Here is a 14,675-nt window from a genome sequence, read left to right as displayed (position 1 = left end):
GGAATTATCCTCGTCTGACACTGAAAGCCATTTAGGATTTACAAAGAAGAGTCTATAGGGGCTGAAGCAGCAGGTGATGCTGAAGCATACTTACTGTGCACTGACTAGAGCTCCATATAGAACATATCTACTAGAGCTATTTTCAATAACAAATATGACTATTTAACTTGTTAAATAAATAAATAAACGTCCATTTGTTGTGCTGCTAATGGTCTGCAGAGTTTCATGTCTGCCTATCTTCTGTGTACATTAGCAGTAATTCAGGAAAGGAAAAGCATTTCAGACTCAGTCTTCAATATTTTTAGATGCTTCCTTCGCTCCCTTTTCTGTATTCACTTCTTTCTTCTGATTTGTTGGCTATTGGGAGTTTATTGTTGTGCTGCTTTATTTTCATGCTCTGTAAATTAAATGTGAATATCTTTAGTAGGGTTGTGGATTCTATTCAGACACAGGGTGCTAGAGGTTGGGTGTAGACATCTTCGGTATTACGTGTAGTAGCATGGTTGTTGGTAGTAAACAGGTCCTTTTGTTTTGATACAAGCTATTGCCCAGGATATTCTGCAGATGTTAATGTTGCTTTGACCAAAGTGGTGATCTCTTTTAAGAAAGAAAATTGATTGGGTTAATACCATGACTAAAAATATTTAATATATTAATTTGTTTGAAATTAAATACATAACAGAGTGGTTACCAAAACTATATCCCAGTGCAATGTTTTTATTTCAAACCTTACAGATTAAGCATGGATATTTCAGAGAGCAGTGATGTGAATCTGTATCCCATGGAACCAGCAACAGCTTTAGAATTTCAGGAGTCCACAGTAAAGTGTGTTTATCTACCTTTTTTTTGTAGAAAAAATATTGCATTTGTTAGATTCATCATATTTAAGTTTCTACAAAATAAATTATATATTTGCATTTGTTTATCTTTATACATAGCGGTCAAATGCAGATGGAGATGTCTTCCCTTGGTCAGGTACGTTAATGAGCATATTATTACAAAATACTTGGGGGTGAGGCAGGAAATGAGCCAGCGTCAACTATTAACCTACCAAATAGGTAAAGGAAAACTGTACTAGGATAGAGGACGCAACTAATTTTTTAAGCTATTTTTGTGGAATTTTATGTATATGTAAACACTCTTTTTCTGTATTCATCATCTGCTTTTGCATACCATTTTTTCCTTTTTTACCTTCTGTGCAGCTTTTGTGTGTGCAGAATGAGTCATCTTTCATGGGCCATTTCTTTCATGTATTCTGTTGGCCATGAGAATAAATTACTATTGTTCACAGCTTAGCTAAGTGTACTCTTTCTATGTTTGAAGTGAATTAGTTTTAGATTTACAAAATTATCTACCTGTTAGCAGTGGACCTGCAAGTAGATTGTCTCTTTATAGTTCACTTTTCATCAGTGTTTGTAAGAAATACTTCTGAGGTAATATTATACATAAAAAAAAATAAAAATAAAAATACACAATTCTGTTCCCAGTGATTCACAGTCTAAAGTAATTTATCTTGCAGAAAGAAAATGCTGAAGAGGAATTAGAATTTCAGAGGAGGAGGGAATTAATAATGGAGAAAGCCAAGAGTGAAGTGAGAACATGTGAACAGGGTGAAAAATGGCCATTGAGTCAGGTATGTAGGTGTCTAGATACAACAAATATGGAAACATTTGGAATGGAACGGGTCATTTCATTGGTGTATGGAATGTCAGACCCTTTAGTTTAGGCCCTTTGGGATTTGTTTTTGTTGTTGTTGTGTTTGTTTTTTTCCCTAGATTGAGTCTCAAGGTTTGACTGTACATGGGATGTTAAGTAAGACCTATGTCTCAGGAAAAAGGCTGATATAATGAAACGGATGTCTTCCAGTAAATATTACAGTAGTTGTATTTCCCCTGCCAAAAATAAGTCTCATCAAAGTTAGATCTTCAATAAAGTAAACCATCTGGTTCTTCTTCCCCTTCACCCCAAATACCCCAGTTCTTGTAGTACTTTAATAAACTGCTGAATTCTTGTTCCCAGCAGTATATTTAAGGCAAAACTGGCCGGGACCAGGTTGGTAAGATTTATTTCTGTTTATTCTAGCTAGTGCAGTGGCTGAGGTAATATTATGAAAAAAGTCAGTAGCTGGGGATTTTATTTTTCAAGTTAAAGAGGTGGCCAGGGAAGGTCATGTGGCAAAATGGGAGTGAAATCTTCCTTCCCATCTTGCTAACTTTTTGAAAATTCTGAGCATTGGGATCAAGTGTTTCAAATTCTGTCTTTTATTTTGGTTTCCATTTTTGTCTTGATTAAAAAAAGTTTGCCTTAATGAAGGGGTTTTGAATTGATATAAATCTTTTTTTTTTTTTTTACCTATGCCAGTGTTGTTTCTGCTGACCAAGTTATGACTAATACAGAATTAATTTAATTATTTTATTTCATAGTTATTTACATGATTTCCATGTTTCCAGTTTTAACTGTAGCAAAAGTGGTAACAAAAGGTATGTTACATTGCAATTATGAAATGAGTCGCTTGAAGAATGCTTCCCTCTTCAAATCTGTATTTAAAATATCTATTCACATATTAAACTTTGTGATGATTTAATTACAAAATCTGCAAAACAAAATTAGCTATTACCTTTGAACCAACAAAGATTCAAATCTTATAAATTTGCTTATGAATCAGTTAGATAAGAAAAAATTGTGCAAATAATTTCCACAAGAAAATTTTGAAGTAGTATCTTCAGTGTTCCTCTAGTAGTAAAAATTCATATTCACTAAAATTCTTTCAATAGAGTGCTGAAAACCAAAAAATGTAAAGGTGGGAAGTATTAATATCAATGAGTATCTGACTGTCAAAAGTAAAGTACCCTGTGGTGGTGTGTGACTAATACAATTTCTGAAATGATCTTTTTCTTTCTTTCCAAACATGCAGAATGATCTAATTGTTTGGAATACAAGTGGCCAAACCTCTCACAATGAGGTAAGATGTTAGTGCCATTTGTTTGTCTTTTGTATATAGATGATCATTTAGCTCTTTTTAAAAAAAACTTTCTGCATGAATGATTCATAGACTAAATAAAACATGTAATTGAACTTCACAGAAAATATGAGCTTATGAGTAGTTGCTTTGGAAATTATTTAGCCTGTTTCATTTATTCTTGTCCTTATATGGGTTTACTAGAATATAAATAACATTTTCTGGTAAGTTTGTTTCTGAGTTACATAGCTTAGTACAAAACATTTAATCTTGGATAATTCTCCTTTTCTTTTAAAGTTGTCTTTGCTTCACAAAGATTTCCACTGATTACAACGGATTTATTTTTTTTTGCACAGTTGTGTGTCATATCCTTGATTAGTTTTTCAAGAAGCAGCTAATTTCATTGATCCTTTTGCCATCACAGTGCAAATTTCAGCAGAAGGTCCAAAAGGGAGACTGTAGGGAACTCTTTATGGAGATTATTTTTATTCATATTTTCTGTGCAGGTACGGGATTTCTTCCTGTATGTTGCACTAAGTATCAGCAGCTCACAAACTCATGAGTACCCAGCCTTGGTGATGGGACTCTTATAGTTCCTCCCAGAGGAATCATTTTGTAAATAGGATTCACACTCTGGAGTTTGGTTATAGGACTCTTCCTGTGTTTCTATTGATAGTATCATGGTTATACCTCACCATTCTCTCTATGCTCCAGTCTATTCTTCGTGCTGCGACTGTTAGCCTAGCTCAGTGTCAAGGGTGATCCTGCTCTGAGGTATATGATTAACTTCCTACTTTATGCATTTTAGGCAGAATGCAGTGTCCAAGGGAAAGTAGTTTCATTGAATTTATTACCATTCTATGTAAGAAATATCTTAGGGAAAAAAATGGCCTTTATTTTGTTCTCATAAATGTACTGTGCCACAAAAAGTATGATTGGGACCAAGTAATTTTGTGGGAGAAAAAAATAATCATACTTGTTTGTAGCTAGGGGCGGTATCTTGCTGTCTTTGGTCAGAAACTTACGCTTCTCTTCCAGGAAAAAAAATAAAATTGAATAAATATGGGAGGTTGTTGCATGTTCAATGCTATTTTGGGATCCGATTGTGGTGAAGTAGTTGTAGTGTGCTGTATTTGTAACTTTTGTATTTTATTCAGTCAGTTGTGCTGTGATATTCTGGATTTATTCTTATTTGGATTTGTGTTCTTGAATTACACAGAACAAGGATAAAAGTCCAACAATGTCTCCCACTGCAAACAATGCAATCCCTTTTGGCCTGAAGCCACGATCAGGTAATGTAGGAAAGAAAATCAGCCATACAATTTGTGTGTTTTTTTTTTTTGTGTTATGGATGTTTGTACTTTTTTTTAACCTTCAGAAGGCAATGATGAAACATTCTGTACAATAGTTTAAGGAGTAGAACATTTTAAGGTCATAGGTTTGACTTTAGATTAACATTATAACAGCTATACATTTGATATATTTTACGTTCAGAAAACATGTATGTATTTCTTATCCAGAAAACAGTTATTGCTCTGAAAACTGCTTACTGCAGTGAGTTTCTCAGTAGTTATACTTGTGTAAGATTAAGGTTTACTGGAAGATTAGATGCTTACTTCAGTCAGGAGCTGAGTTTCATGAATTTGCAATGTATTAAATCTCCATAACCCTCAATCCTTTAATATGCAGCAGTTCATTTAAAAAAAAAAAAAAAAGAAAGAAAAGGTGGAGAGACAAACTGAACTGTTAACATATTTGAGGACTTGGGTAACCACTTCCTGTAAAAGCAGGATAAGCCACAGGTAAACTTATTTTTAGCTTCTGTGTGCTGAGGTAGTCAGTAGTGATTTTCAATATTGTTAAGTCATCTCACATCATCTCTAAAGAATAACCTTTTTTAATATGCTTTAGTATCTGAAAACTGTAATTCTGGTTTCTCACATTCACCACAAATGCTTTTATTCAAATGCTGGTAAACCACAACAAGCTTCTGGCTTCCATAACAAAATATCTTGACAATAATGGCAGCAGTTTCATATCTGAATGTATTTTAAGAAATTGTACCCATAGATTTTTTGAAAAAAAAATTAAGAAGTGGTGTTATTTCACCAACCTTGTTCCATGAAGAAGACATTTTAAATTTCCTGTTTCATGACATACAAATGTGACATCTGTTTCCTTGAATTTCATAGTTGGTTGGACTTCTAAACTCTGCCTTTATTCTTTCATGGTCCTGATGCTTTAGGAATGTTTTCTCTTAACATGTAAAAAATGGGTTAAATGATGAACAAATGTGTCCTTCTAGGACGTGGGGGAAAAAAAGAGAGTAATATCGTTCAGTCCAGCGACAACGTTAAGATAACACTACTGGGAGAAAGACATGCAAAGACAAATGGTCCCACACTGTTGCTGCTTTCATAGGAGGTAGCCTGTGTTCTGCTCGGTTAAATCTGCTTCCAGGAGATGGAAGCAACATTGTAGAAGAAAGTACAAGACTGAGTTCGGATTCAAGTGTTAGTTTAACACATATGTCCTAATCTCGGTGTATCAGTGTACAAAGGTGTCCTCTACTTGATGACTGTGATACATAATCGAAGAAAAAATGCTTTCTGAAATAGCCTAGTGAATCTTTTTAGACAACTTCTAGGACTGGACTTACAAGGGTTGCAGTCTCTTGCAACATTCCTACAAGTGTAGTGATGGAAGACCCAGATGATCACAACTCCTCCAGTTCTTCCCCCGTGTCTTTTGAAGCTATATGTAACTTCATTAAATACTAAAGCCAGTTGGTTTTATGCTCCGTACCAATACAAATTTGTATATTTGCATTGCTTTGAGTATGCCAATGCTATGAAGCTGTTTGGTCACAGCTATGAGTTACAGAAAACTTGGTCATCTAAATTGAATTTTCCTTGCCATATTATGCACTACAGAATCACCAAATGAGAGCCATTACTGGACAATTTTTCACCTCATTGCATGCAGTTTCTGTCATGTTACCGCAGATTTATACTGTGGTAAAACAGGTTAATTTGGCAATAGCAAAACTTTCCAACATCAGATAAAGCAGCAGTAAGTTAGCTCTGTAGCACAATGGGACAAAGCATTGCTGTAGAGTAGGGAGACCTCATGTTGTTTCCTCCCACCCTCCTGCTATAGAATTGCTGTAAAAGTAGTATTTAAATTTGTTTTGCTAACACTTCTGGAAAAAATTACAGATAATAGCTCAAAATACTGGCATATTCATGAATCCTGAACATCTGTCCTCTTAAAGTTGGCTAGCCTGCCATGATTCTCTTGTTCCTTCCCTGTCTTTCAGTTTTGTGAGAGTTTCAACCACTTTATCACTGTCTGAATTTGTGCTCGTTAATTATATACTGCTGTACTGCCCTAAAGCTGAGCTGTGCTAGAGCTCCAGCAGTTCTGTGATCCAGGAAAGTTTTTCAGCTCAGTCTGTAATTTATTTTGCTAGCTTTTTCATTAAAGTTCTTAATGGCCTTAGGGAAAACTTTAGAACTCATTGGAAATGATTTTTAGCTATTTACTTCATTAAGGCTTTTACTTGAATTACTTGCTCCTATAAATCTTTTAAACCTGAGGGCAAGATAGATTCTAAAAAAATTCTGTGTACATCATGTTCTGTGGGGAAAAATGGCAAATGGTCAATGAAAATATATGCAAGCATACCTTTCTGAAATTGGAGAGTTTATTTTCACAACATTTATTTTCATCTATTTTAAATGGATGTTGTTTTCTGTTTGATATTTTTTTTTACCCTCACTGTTTCATAATGACATGTCTTTTGGAAAGGTGAAAATAAACCATACCAGGCTCCTGGTTAATGAGTCTAGTTTTTTGAAGTGCATGCACAAATAGAAGTGCTTCCAAAGGATAAACCACAGTAGCTTAAACGTCTGTGTTAGTATTTTCTATATCAGTATATACTGGTATGTGTTCAGGACTGAAGGCCTTTTTATTCTTTCATTTTAAAATGAAGATAAAACATTGGAAAACTCATATCTGATGGCTGTCTGGGTATCCAAAGAAAACGTTTTGAAAGGTAATGAATGTGTTTGACTTCTTGACAAATTCTTTTCAAGGATCAGTTGTTTACACAGAAGGTAAAAAGAGATTTTTTTTCCCAATTATTTCCTCTTTTAAAATATTTTATAGAGTATGGCTTCTCAAATAAATATTCAATTTGAAAACCTTAAAATTACTGTTGAAAGGAACCAATAATTATAAGTTTACTTAGAACCACAGTTTTGCTCTTGGGATGTGCTTTGGCACTTGGAAAGGGAATCACTCAAAACAGATAATATATGTAAATCTGTTACGCTTGATTCATGAAGTAATTACAACTGGTATCATTCAACATTTTAGAAACAAAGCATTGCAAAGTTCTTGCCATAATCCTTAAAATGAGATAAGAACATCAACTAATACATCTTGCAGCATTCAAAAATATTTTATGCTTTTGTTCTGTGCTGCTTTGACTGCGTTATAGTTTCTGCTGAACAAAGTGGCAGCAACCCAGACAAAAAATAGTAATTGTACCTTTAGAGGATAAAAGAAGCACTGACATAACTTCAAACGACAATGCAGTTTGTAATGGGACGTGAAAAGTTGTTCCTTTGTTTACTTAGCATAATCTTACATGTGAATCCAAATTCTTCATTTTCATAATCTGTAGAGGATTTACAGCACGATGTGGGTGTATGTGAACATGCTTGCCTCGCTGTCCTTCAGTGTTGTTGGAGCACACAGTGATTATTAGAACTTGACAGCATTTTTCCCTCTTTCAAGGGTTAGTTACTGCTTTTTTAATCTCCGAATATTTATTTGTTCTACTTGTTTTCTCCCCAAGAAGACCAACTGGATTATCTGTGTACTTTGGAAAATCATGCGGATCCTAATTGCCAGTGTAATTAAAGACTGCTTATTATTTTCCATAAATCAGTGTTCTGTTACCCCTCGTTGAATTCTTCTCCGAGTTTAGGTTATGCTGACTCAGTTTTGGCTGACCCATTGTCCCAGTAGCGAGAAGCAGTAAACAGGCTTTGAAAAAAGGGATATCTAAGGAGAGAGAGCTCTTGAACCGTTGAATGTGAAAGAAAGTTTAAGGTGAAGTTTTACACAATGTTGTCTGAATTACCATATTTTTTTTAGTACAGATTCCAGAGTCGTGGGGGAATGTGAAAGTCTATGCAATGAAGTTTCTTATTATTAGTTTGGAATGGTATAAAATGGGAATTTCCTTTACTTAAAGTAGTAGGTAGTATTCAGAGCAGAAGTAGTTCATTCTCCTCAAACTAAACTGGAGATTATAATGTTGTGTATGTGATTGTAGATAAAAATGTGGAAAACCAAGAAGCAAGGGAAGAGCTCATTTTGATGGCAGAAATGGTAAAGAACTGAGATCAGGTACAGGAAAAACTCATTAAAGAGTGACATTATTGTTAAGACTAGGGAAGGAGGGATTTAAATTCTGTGATGAAAAGGAAGAAACCAGTGGAAAGCTTTGAAAAGATGGATGGCGTGCTAAAAATAAACAGAGGAGATATTTTAAGGGTGTCAGTTACCATTTCAAAGATGCTGAAGAATGGAGATTTGGAGAGAGACAAGTGTGGAGTAGATGTGATGGGGAAGGAATAGAAATGTCCAGTGAAGGATTTGAGGAACAAATAAGAGGGTGCAGAATGGATGGAAAATAGAGGCTATATTGCTGTGCAAGTTAGCTCCATAGTGAGTATCAACTCATTTTATCAACAAACACACCAGGGTGGCCATGACCATGGCATGCTTTTACAGCTGTCTGGTGAACAGGATCTCCAGATTTACAGCATCTGTGGACATGTGATATATTTTATTCTCTAGGGAGCCCAGCTGGATCATTACTGAATTTGTGCTTGTTGTAATGCTACAGAGCAGGTTTGTCAAGGCTTGTGGCAAAGACTCAAGATCATCTTTTGGCAGTGTCACATCTCTGTTCCTCGTCCTTAGAAAGTCTGCCAAGGTTGGTGAGGACCAGAACTTCCCTAGGATGGGGGTGGGCCCATTGTAGATTTGGACTTACTGTTGTGGGAGTTGGCAAGAAATGTAAGCAGTGCAGCATAAGCTATTAAGTGATTAAACCAAAAGGAAAACATGTCTAGTACATGTGCTTACAGGGCGTGTTTCAACAGAATAAGAATTATAGGGATAATAGATTTGTGACCTAGCAACATTAACTGGGAAGTTATTGTAATAATATTTTCATATGGATATACACATTATGTTTGGGGGGTGTAGTGTTCTTATGACAGTTGCAAAAATAACTCAATTCCTCTCCAAACTTTTTCCTGTAATTGCTGAAACTTCACAGCAGATGGATGTATTTACCTTCTGATTCACAAAGTCAAGTTTTTCATCAGGCTCTAACATAAAATCTATGGGTACTTTTTCTTAAAACTTGGTTGTAAACAATTTGTTTAAAGTGCTATGGTTACAATGCTTCTGTTAAGCTTAACAGCTTTAACTGCACATGCAATGTCTAGTTTGCAAGTACTAACATATAACTTTTCGCTCTTTTTATTCTGCACCATCTTTCATTCTTTTCTTCCAAAAAAAAAAAAAATGCATTTTATATTGATCACCTTTGAATTGCATCTTCATCATTGCCATAAAACCCTAATGCCATATATGAAATGCTGCTGCCCGCCCTTTTCCCCCACCCCGGTCCTTACACCACTGTGTTTGGACTGGCTGTCACTCCCCTCCAGCAGACCCATCCCTCAGTCTTCCTCCTATCTCCTTCAACACACTGACACAGGCACAAACATGGGACAACTTTAGCTACAGTATACCATCTGAAGGAGACAGTGACAATGGTAGGTGTTCCATGCATAATTTACTTGATTTTATGTTTTCAAAAACCGCAATATGTGGAAAATGTCCCAAGTGGCTAAGGATGAAAGAAAGTACTCGTAAGGGAATGTTTATAAGACCAAATGCCTCAAAGGATGCATGTTAATTTTCTGCACAATATGTAGTATCAAAAGCAAATGAGTAGAGTGCCACTGTTTGCAAGTCTGGCAAAACACCTTTTCTCATGATACCCACTTCCAGAGCTATTTCCAGCATAGCTTTATTTATTTCTTTTACTTTCAGGGGTTTATATAAAGTTGGACATAAACAATAATTTTGCTGCTGTCTTTTCGGCATTTTTATTCACAAATTTTTTAGATAGCGACTCTTAAAAATACCCAGCTCCAGTTATTGAAGGTGTGTAACTAACTTCCTTAAAGAGGAATCCATGATGAAGCAAAGCTGGAAGAATCAGATAAGCAAAAATAGTGCTTTCTGTTCAAACTGTTAGCAAGCTGTCAAACTTCTCTGTTCATACTGAAGGCCATACATTAGTGGATGTTGGTTTTGCTTCTTTTGTTTGTTTTTTCTCCAAAGTGTTACTGTATGTTGAGTCAGATGCAAAGTTGATCTTGTGTGGGCTAACAAGGTCTTACACTGCATTAATATTTCAACATCAGATTGCATCGGAGTGAAGAAACAGAACCTAAATGTAAAACCATTTACAAATCTTTGTTAAATAGAGGTATCATTTAAAAGTAGGGTGATCTTCCAGCTGCCTTAAATTAGAAGAGTGCTTATTGGAAGGCAAGGAAACTGTCAAAAGCATTAGATTGAAGCCAAGCCCACAAATGTTGAATGATAAATGCCAACGTTTAGTTTAGAATACTTATGTTCTTATTTCAGTTCACTACCTGACAATACTTGCTATTGCCACTGTTTCCTTGACTGTAAAGTCCTAGCAGCATATATAAGGAACCTGCTCTTTAAAGTAATTTGCAATGAAACACAAGTAGGATGGAAAAATGAATCTTGTTGCCACGATGGTATGAAGTTATCTTGACATATCGCCAATGACAACTCTAACAGCTAAAGGCAAGCTACAAGTACTTCTGACAATGCAGGGTCTGTTTGTGTTTTAGGTCAAAATAAATAAATCATTGGGTAGGTTACTCTGCCTGCAATACTGGTATATTCCAGACAAAAAGCAATTAGTGTATTGTTTATTCTTTTTTGTTTGTTTGTTTTGGAAAGGCATATCTTTTCTGACAGCAGTAGTCTGTTGGCAGTTGAGGAAAATGGGACTCACATAGTTGATTTTATTGGACTTGATGTTGTGTATTTCTGATAGTGAGAATTTTATAAAGGCAGCTCAGTAAAACGTAATTATTAGGAAAATAAGGCTTCTGCAGACCCTTTCCTGTTAAACAGGAAGAGAAGTGTAGCACTTCCTATATATATAATGAATGTTCCAAGTAATAACATATCAAAATTGAGAGCATCTTATTTCAAGAATGTGGTAAGATCCAAGTTCTTTTTTCCACTTCTGAGAAGCTGGTTACAGTGTCCTGATAGTCTTTCAGATTTCTCACCAACATCTTCAAACTGTACTTGCTGCAAGAGAATATTTTTCATTATTTTATTCAACATTGTACATAATGAAACCATATTCAGGAATTTAGCATTTGTTCTTTGACTTCTATGCAGTACAGATGCCAATAAAGATTGTAACTAAAAGACTAATTCATGAATGTTTGGTGACTAAAATTGTGGTGACCTTGGGTAGAACCCTAGGAGTCCAACTGGCTGTACACCATGGCCATTAGATGGACGTTGGATGGCTTTAAATTTATCATGTACCCTTAACTGATAGTAACTCGATTTTTTTTAAGCAGTTTAACACTGTTGCATCCAACTTTCTTGAAAATTACTACTACCTATAGTTAACTTGCATTGATTTAAATGCAAAATAGATTCCGCTTTGCAGTCCTTTGAGACTTCTGAAAAGTACAGTAGTGGTCATTCAGACTTGAGCCTGATTTGAGATACATAGCCAGAAGCTAATGTTATCTTTCCCTTTATGTAATGTGTCCTGTTTCTTTAGCACTGTGCCTCTGCTTTCATCACTTCTGAAGTGGTGCAAATCTTGGAGTTAAACTAAAACATTCCCACATTAACAAACAAGTTCTTTCAGTGTATATAGGAAACAATTATAAAAGATTATTATTATTTCATTGCTATTTTTTTGCAACATTTTAAATAAGTTTTCTTAGTAGAAATCTTGTCTCACTGAACATTTTCACAAGGAAATTTATGGTAATGTGTAGACTACATAGAATCACAGAATGCCCTGAGTTGGAAGGGACCCGCAAGGATCATCGAGTCCAACTCCTGTGTCCCCAAAGGACCACCCAAAAAATCAGTCCGTGTGTCTGAGAGCATTGTCCAAAAGCTTCTTGAACCCCGGCAGGCTCAGTGCCGTGACCAACACCTACTATGTGCTTATTAAAAATTAACCGTTGAGCTTATTGAGTCTTATAAACTACATAAATTTATTTGAACAACACTAATTTGATAACCTTGGTTGACCATGGATTCAGAAAGCAGAAATTCTACTACTATCTGACAGGGAAAAACAGACCTTCAGGCCTGTGTGTGTGAGATGCGGGCTCCCCTTGCTGGAAAATGTGTGTAATGCAGAGAAGCAAGCAATATTTCAGGCTGCCAAGATACCCTGGTTTAGAAAACTTTTCTTTAAACTTCAGTATGTAGCTGGAACTTGCAGTAACCAGTACTTCTGAGATTTGTGTGTGTTTATATACATTAGTTAACCTTACTTTATTTTTGTTTAACTTTTTAATTTTTGCAACTTTTAATTGCGGTTTCCCACTGCCTTGAGATTAGCCTTCCTGCTGCTGCTTAGTCGAATGTCTGTTTCCTTTAGGAATAGGAATAGGATCGAATAACTAATGTTGCCATTTACTTTTCATTAATAGAGTCTGAAACCTGAAGGAACTATATTTGGGACATTTATACGGACTTAGCAAAGGCCTAAACAAAGACAGCTAAGGCCAAGCTGAATGAAGGCCCTGATAATATTCCATGATACTTGCAAAATTGAACATAATTATGAAATAATGCTTTCAAAGAGAATTATCTTTGAAATGTTGCTGCTAAAGCTACGGTGGCATTTAAATACCATTTGAATAGGGTATTACTCTTTGAGGATTAAAACTATGTCTGTGTGAGTCAAGTAGTGAAAGGAATCAAGTTTGGTAACCCTGGCCATAATTTATTGCATTGTATTGTTTATCGTGCCTTGGGTGAGTAACCTAAAGGTATGTCAGGAGCTGAGCTCCATCTTTACTGTGTAAGTAAGCAATAATTGCTTCCTGCTCGCTGAGCTGCCTTAGGTAGTGTCTTTCTCCCTCCCTTTGACCAGAGAGGTAACTTAGATTATTACCATTATTATTATTTTTATTTTACATATCCAACCAGCCTACAACTAGGTGAGGTGCCTGGTAAGTAGGCTTGTCTGGGATTTCAAAGTATTTCTTCTATATAAGTTTTGTTTTGTTTATGTTGAGTTGTGGATGCTAGAGGGTGCAGTTTTGCCTGTTAGCCCTGTACTGATCTGGGAGCTTCGTTAACGTTTTAGTTTGTCAGAATGTAGATGAAATTTCCTTCTACCAAGACTTCAATTTCTTATTTTCCTACGTATTTTAAGGACTGATTTTGACAATTTAGCCTATTAGCTAGACTGTGACCTAATCAAAAGTTATTGGGATGCCACAATTCTTAATGGGACATCAGAATTACTCCGATTACACCCATCTGCACCTACGGTACACTGAAAGTAATTCATCATTTACTTCCATAGTTGGAGTAAAAGTTTGATTTGCCCTTTAGGAAATAAAAGGCTGTTCTTTTCCATTATGTTACCTATTGACACTAAGATTATCCTCTTTCCTTTGGCAATATCAGCAAGCAGTCATCTCAGCTGTGACTACTACTCAAAGATGTAGAGAAACCAGCTGCTGAATTTGAGATAAGAGTCTGGATTGACACCTACCATCTGCAACAAATTTAGGCAACCCCAAAAAAACCCAAGGCTGCTTCATAGCCTGTAACAAATTTCTGTAACCAGGCTACTGTATTTAGTGGGCTGCTCCTTTCTTACGTTAGATGAGCAGGAGAGTAATACAAATATTTTGCTGCCTTAAATAAATAAAATTGAGATGGAGCTGGTTAAAACCAGAGGTTTCTACGCTTAATACTTCCCGCTCCCCTGGTTCATACTTAAGAGTGTCCTGTTGCATTCAGAAGGAGAGATGCAGGAAAATAATAACACAAAATCCTCTCTCTTAAGCACTGTCATTGGCCATAATAATCAGGTTGGCCCTTAATTTGTCTGAGTGGTGACAGTTTCATTTTGTGAAATAACAACCAAGCATACATCGTGCTCTTTAGAGCCATTCAAAACAGTCAATGATCACAAAATAAGAAAGTGTACGGGTGTGTATATATACAAAGATCTCATGTAATTATTCCAAGGAATTGTACGTTAAAATGCACACATACTGAATGGCTGTAATGTTCAGTTTCTAGAAATCAAACCCATATTTTTGCTTGTCTGGTAGGGTTTTCTTGTTTGTTTGTTTTTGTTTGTTTTAATTTTTTTTAGTGTAACCTTATCTAGTAAGCAGTTATCCTGCCTAAGAAGATGCTTGTCACGTGTTAGAGCATCTTGTAGGAGAGGGTTCTCCTTCAAAGAATAAGAGATGCTCCTTGCCATGTTAGGAAGTTTTCTATAGACCAGAATCTCCAAGACACGGTGCAGGTGCTTAATCATCTGACAGACGTTGCCTGT

At 35.7% G+C, this 14,675-nt stretch overlaps 1 protein-coding gene across 3 annotated transcripts in view; it reads left to right on the top strand.

Annotated features, from left to right (window-relative positions):
• Positions 1-14,675, top strand: part of LRCH1 (leucine rich repeats and calponin homology domain containing 1) — a 117,733-nt gene that overhangs the window by 80,836 nt on the left and 22,222 nt on the right. For 2 of the 3 annotated variants that reach the window (XM_082774837.1, XM_082774836.1), the window contains 4 exons: positions 939-975; positions 1,520-1,633; positions 2,915-2,962; positions 4,179-4,251. In XM_082774837.1, the coding sequence (XP_082630963.1) occupies positions 939-975; positions 1,520-1,633; positions 2,915-2,962; positions 4,179-4,251 (272 nt within the window). Of the gene's footprint in view, positions 1-735; positions 826-938; positions 976-1,519; positions 1,634-2,914; positions 2,963-4,178; positions 4,252-14,675 lie in introns of all 3 variants that reach the window. The other variant, XM_082774835.1, reaches the window with a different exon arrangement.

This window comes from Aythya marila (assembly GCF_965140915.1).
Source record: "Aythya marila genome assembly, chromosome: 1".
Classification (NCBI taxonomy): Eukaryota; Metazoa; Chordata; class Aves; order Anseriformes; family Anatidae; genus Aythya; species Aythya marila.
Note: the sequence above shows the minus strand (reverse complement) of the source record. Positions and strands in the feature narration are given on the sequence as shown.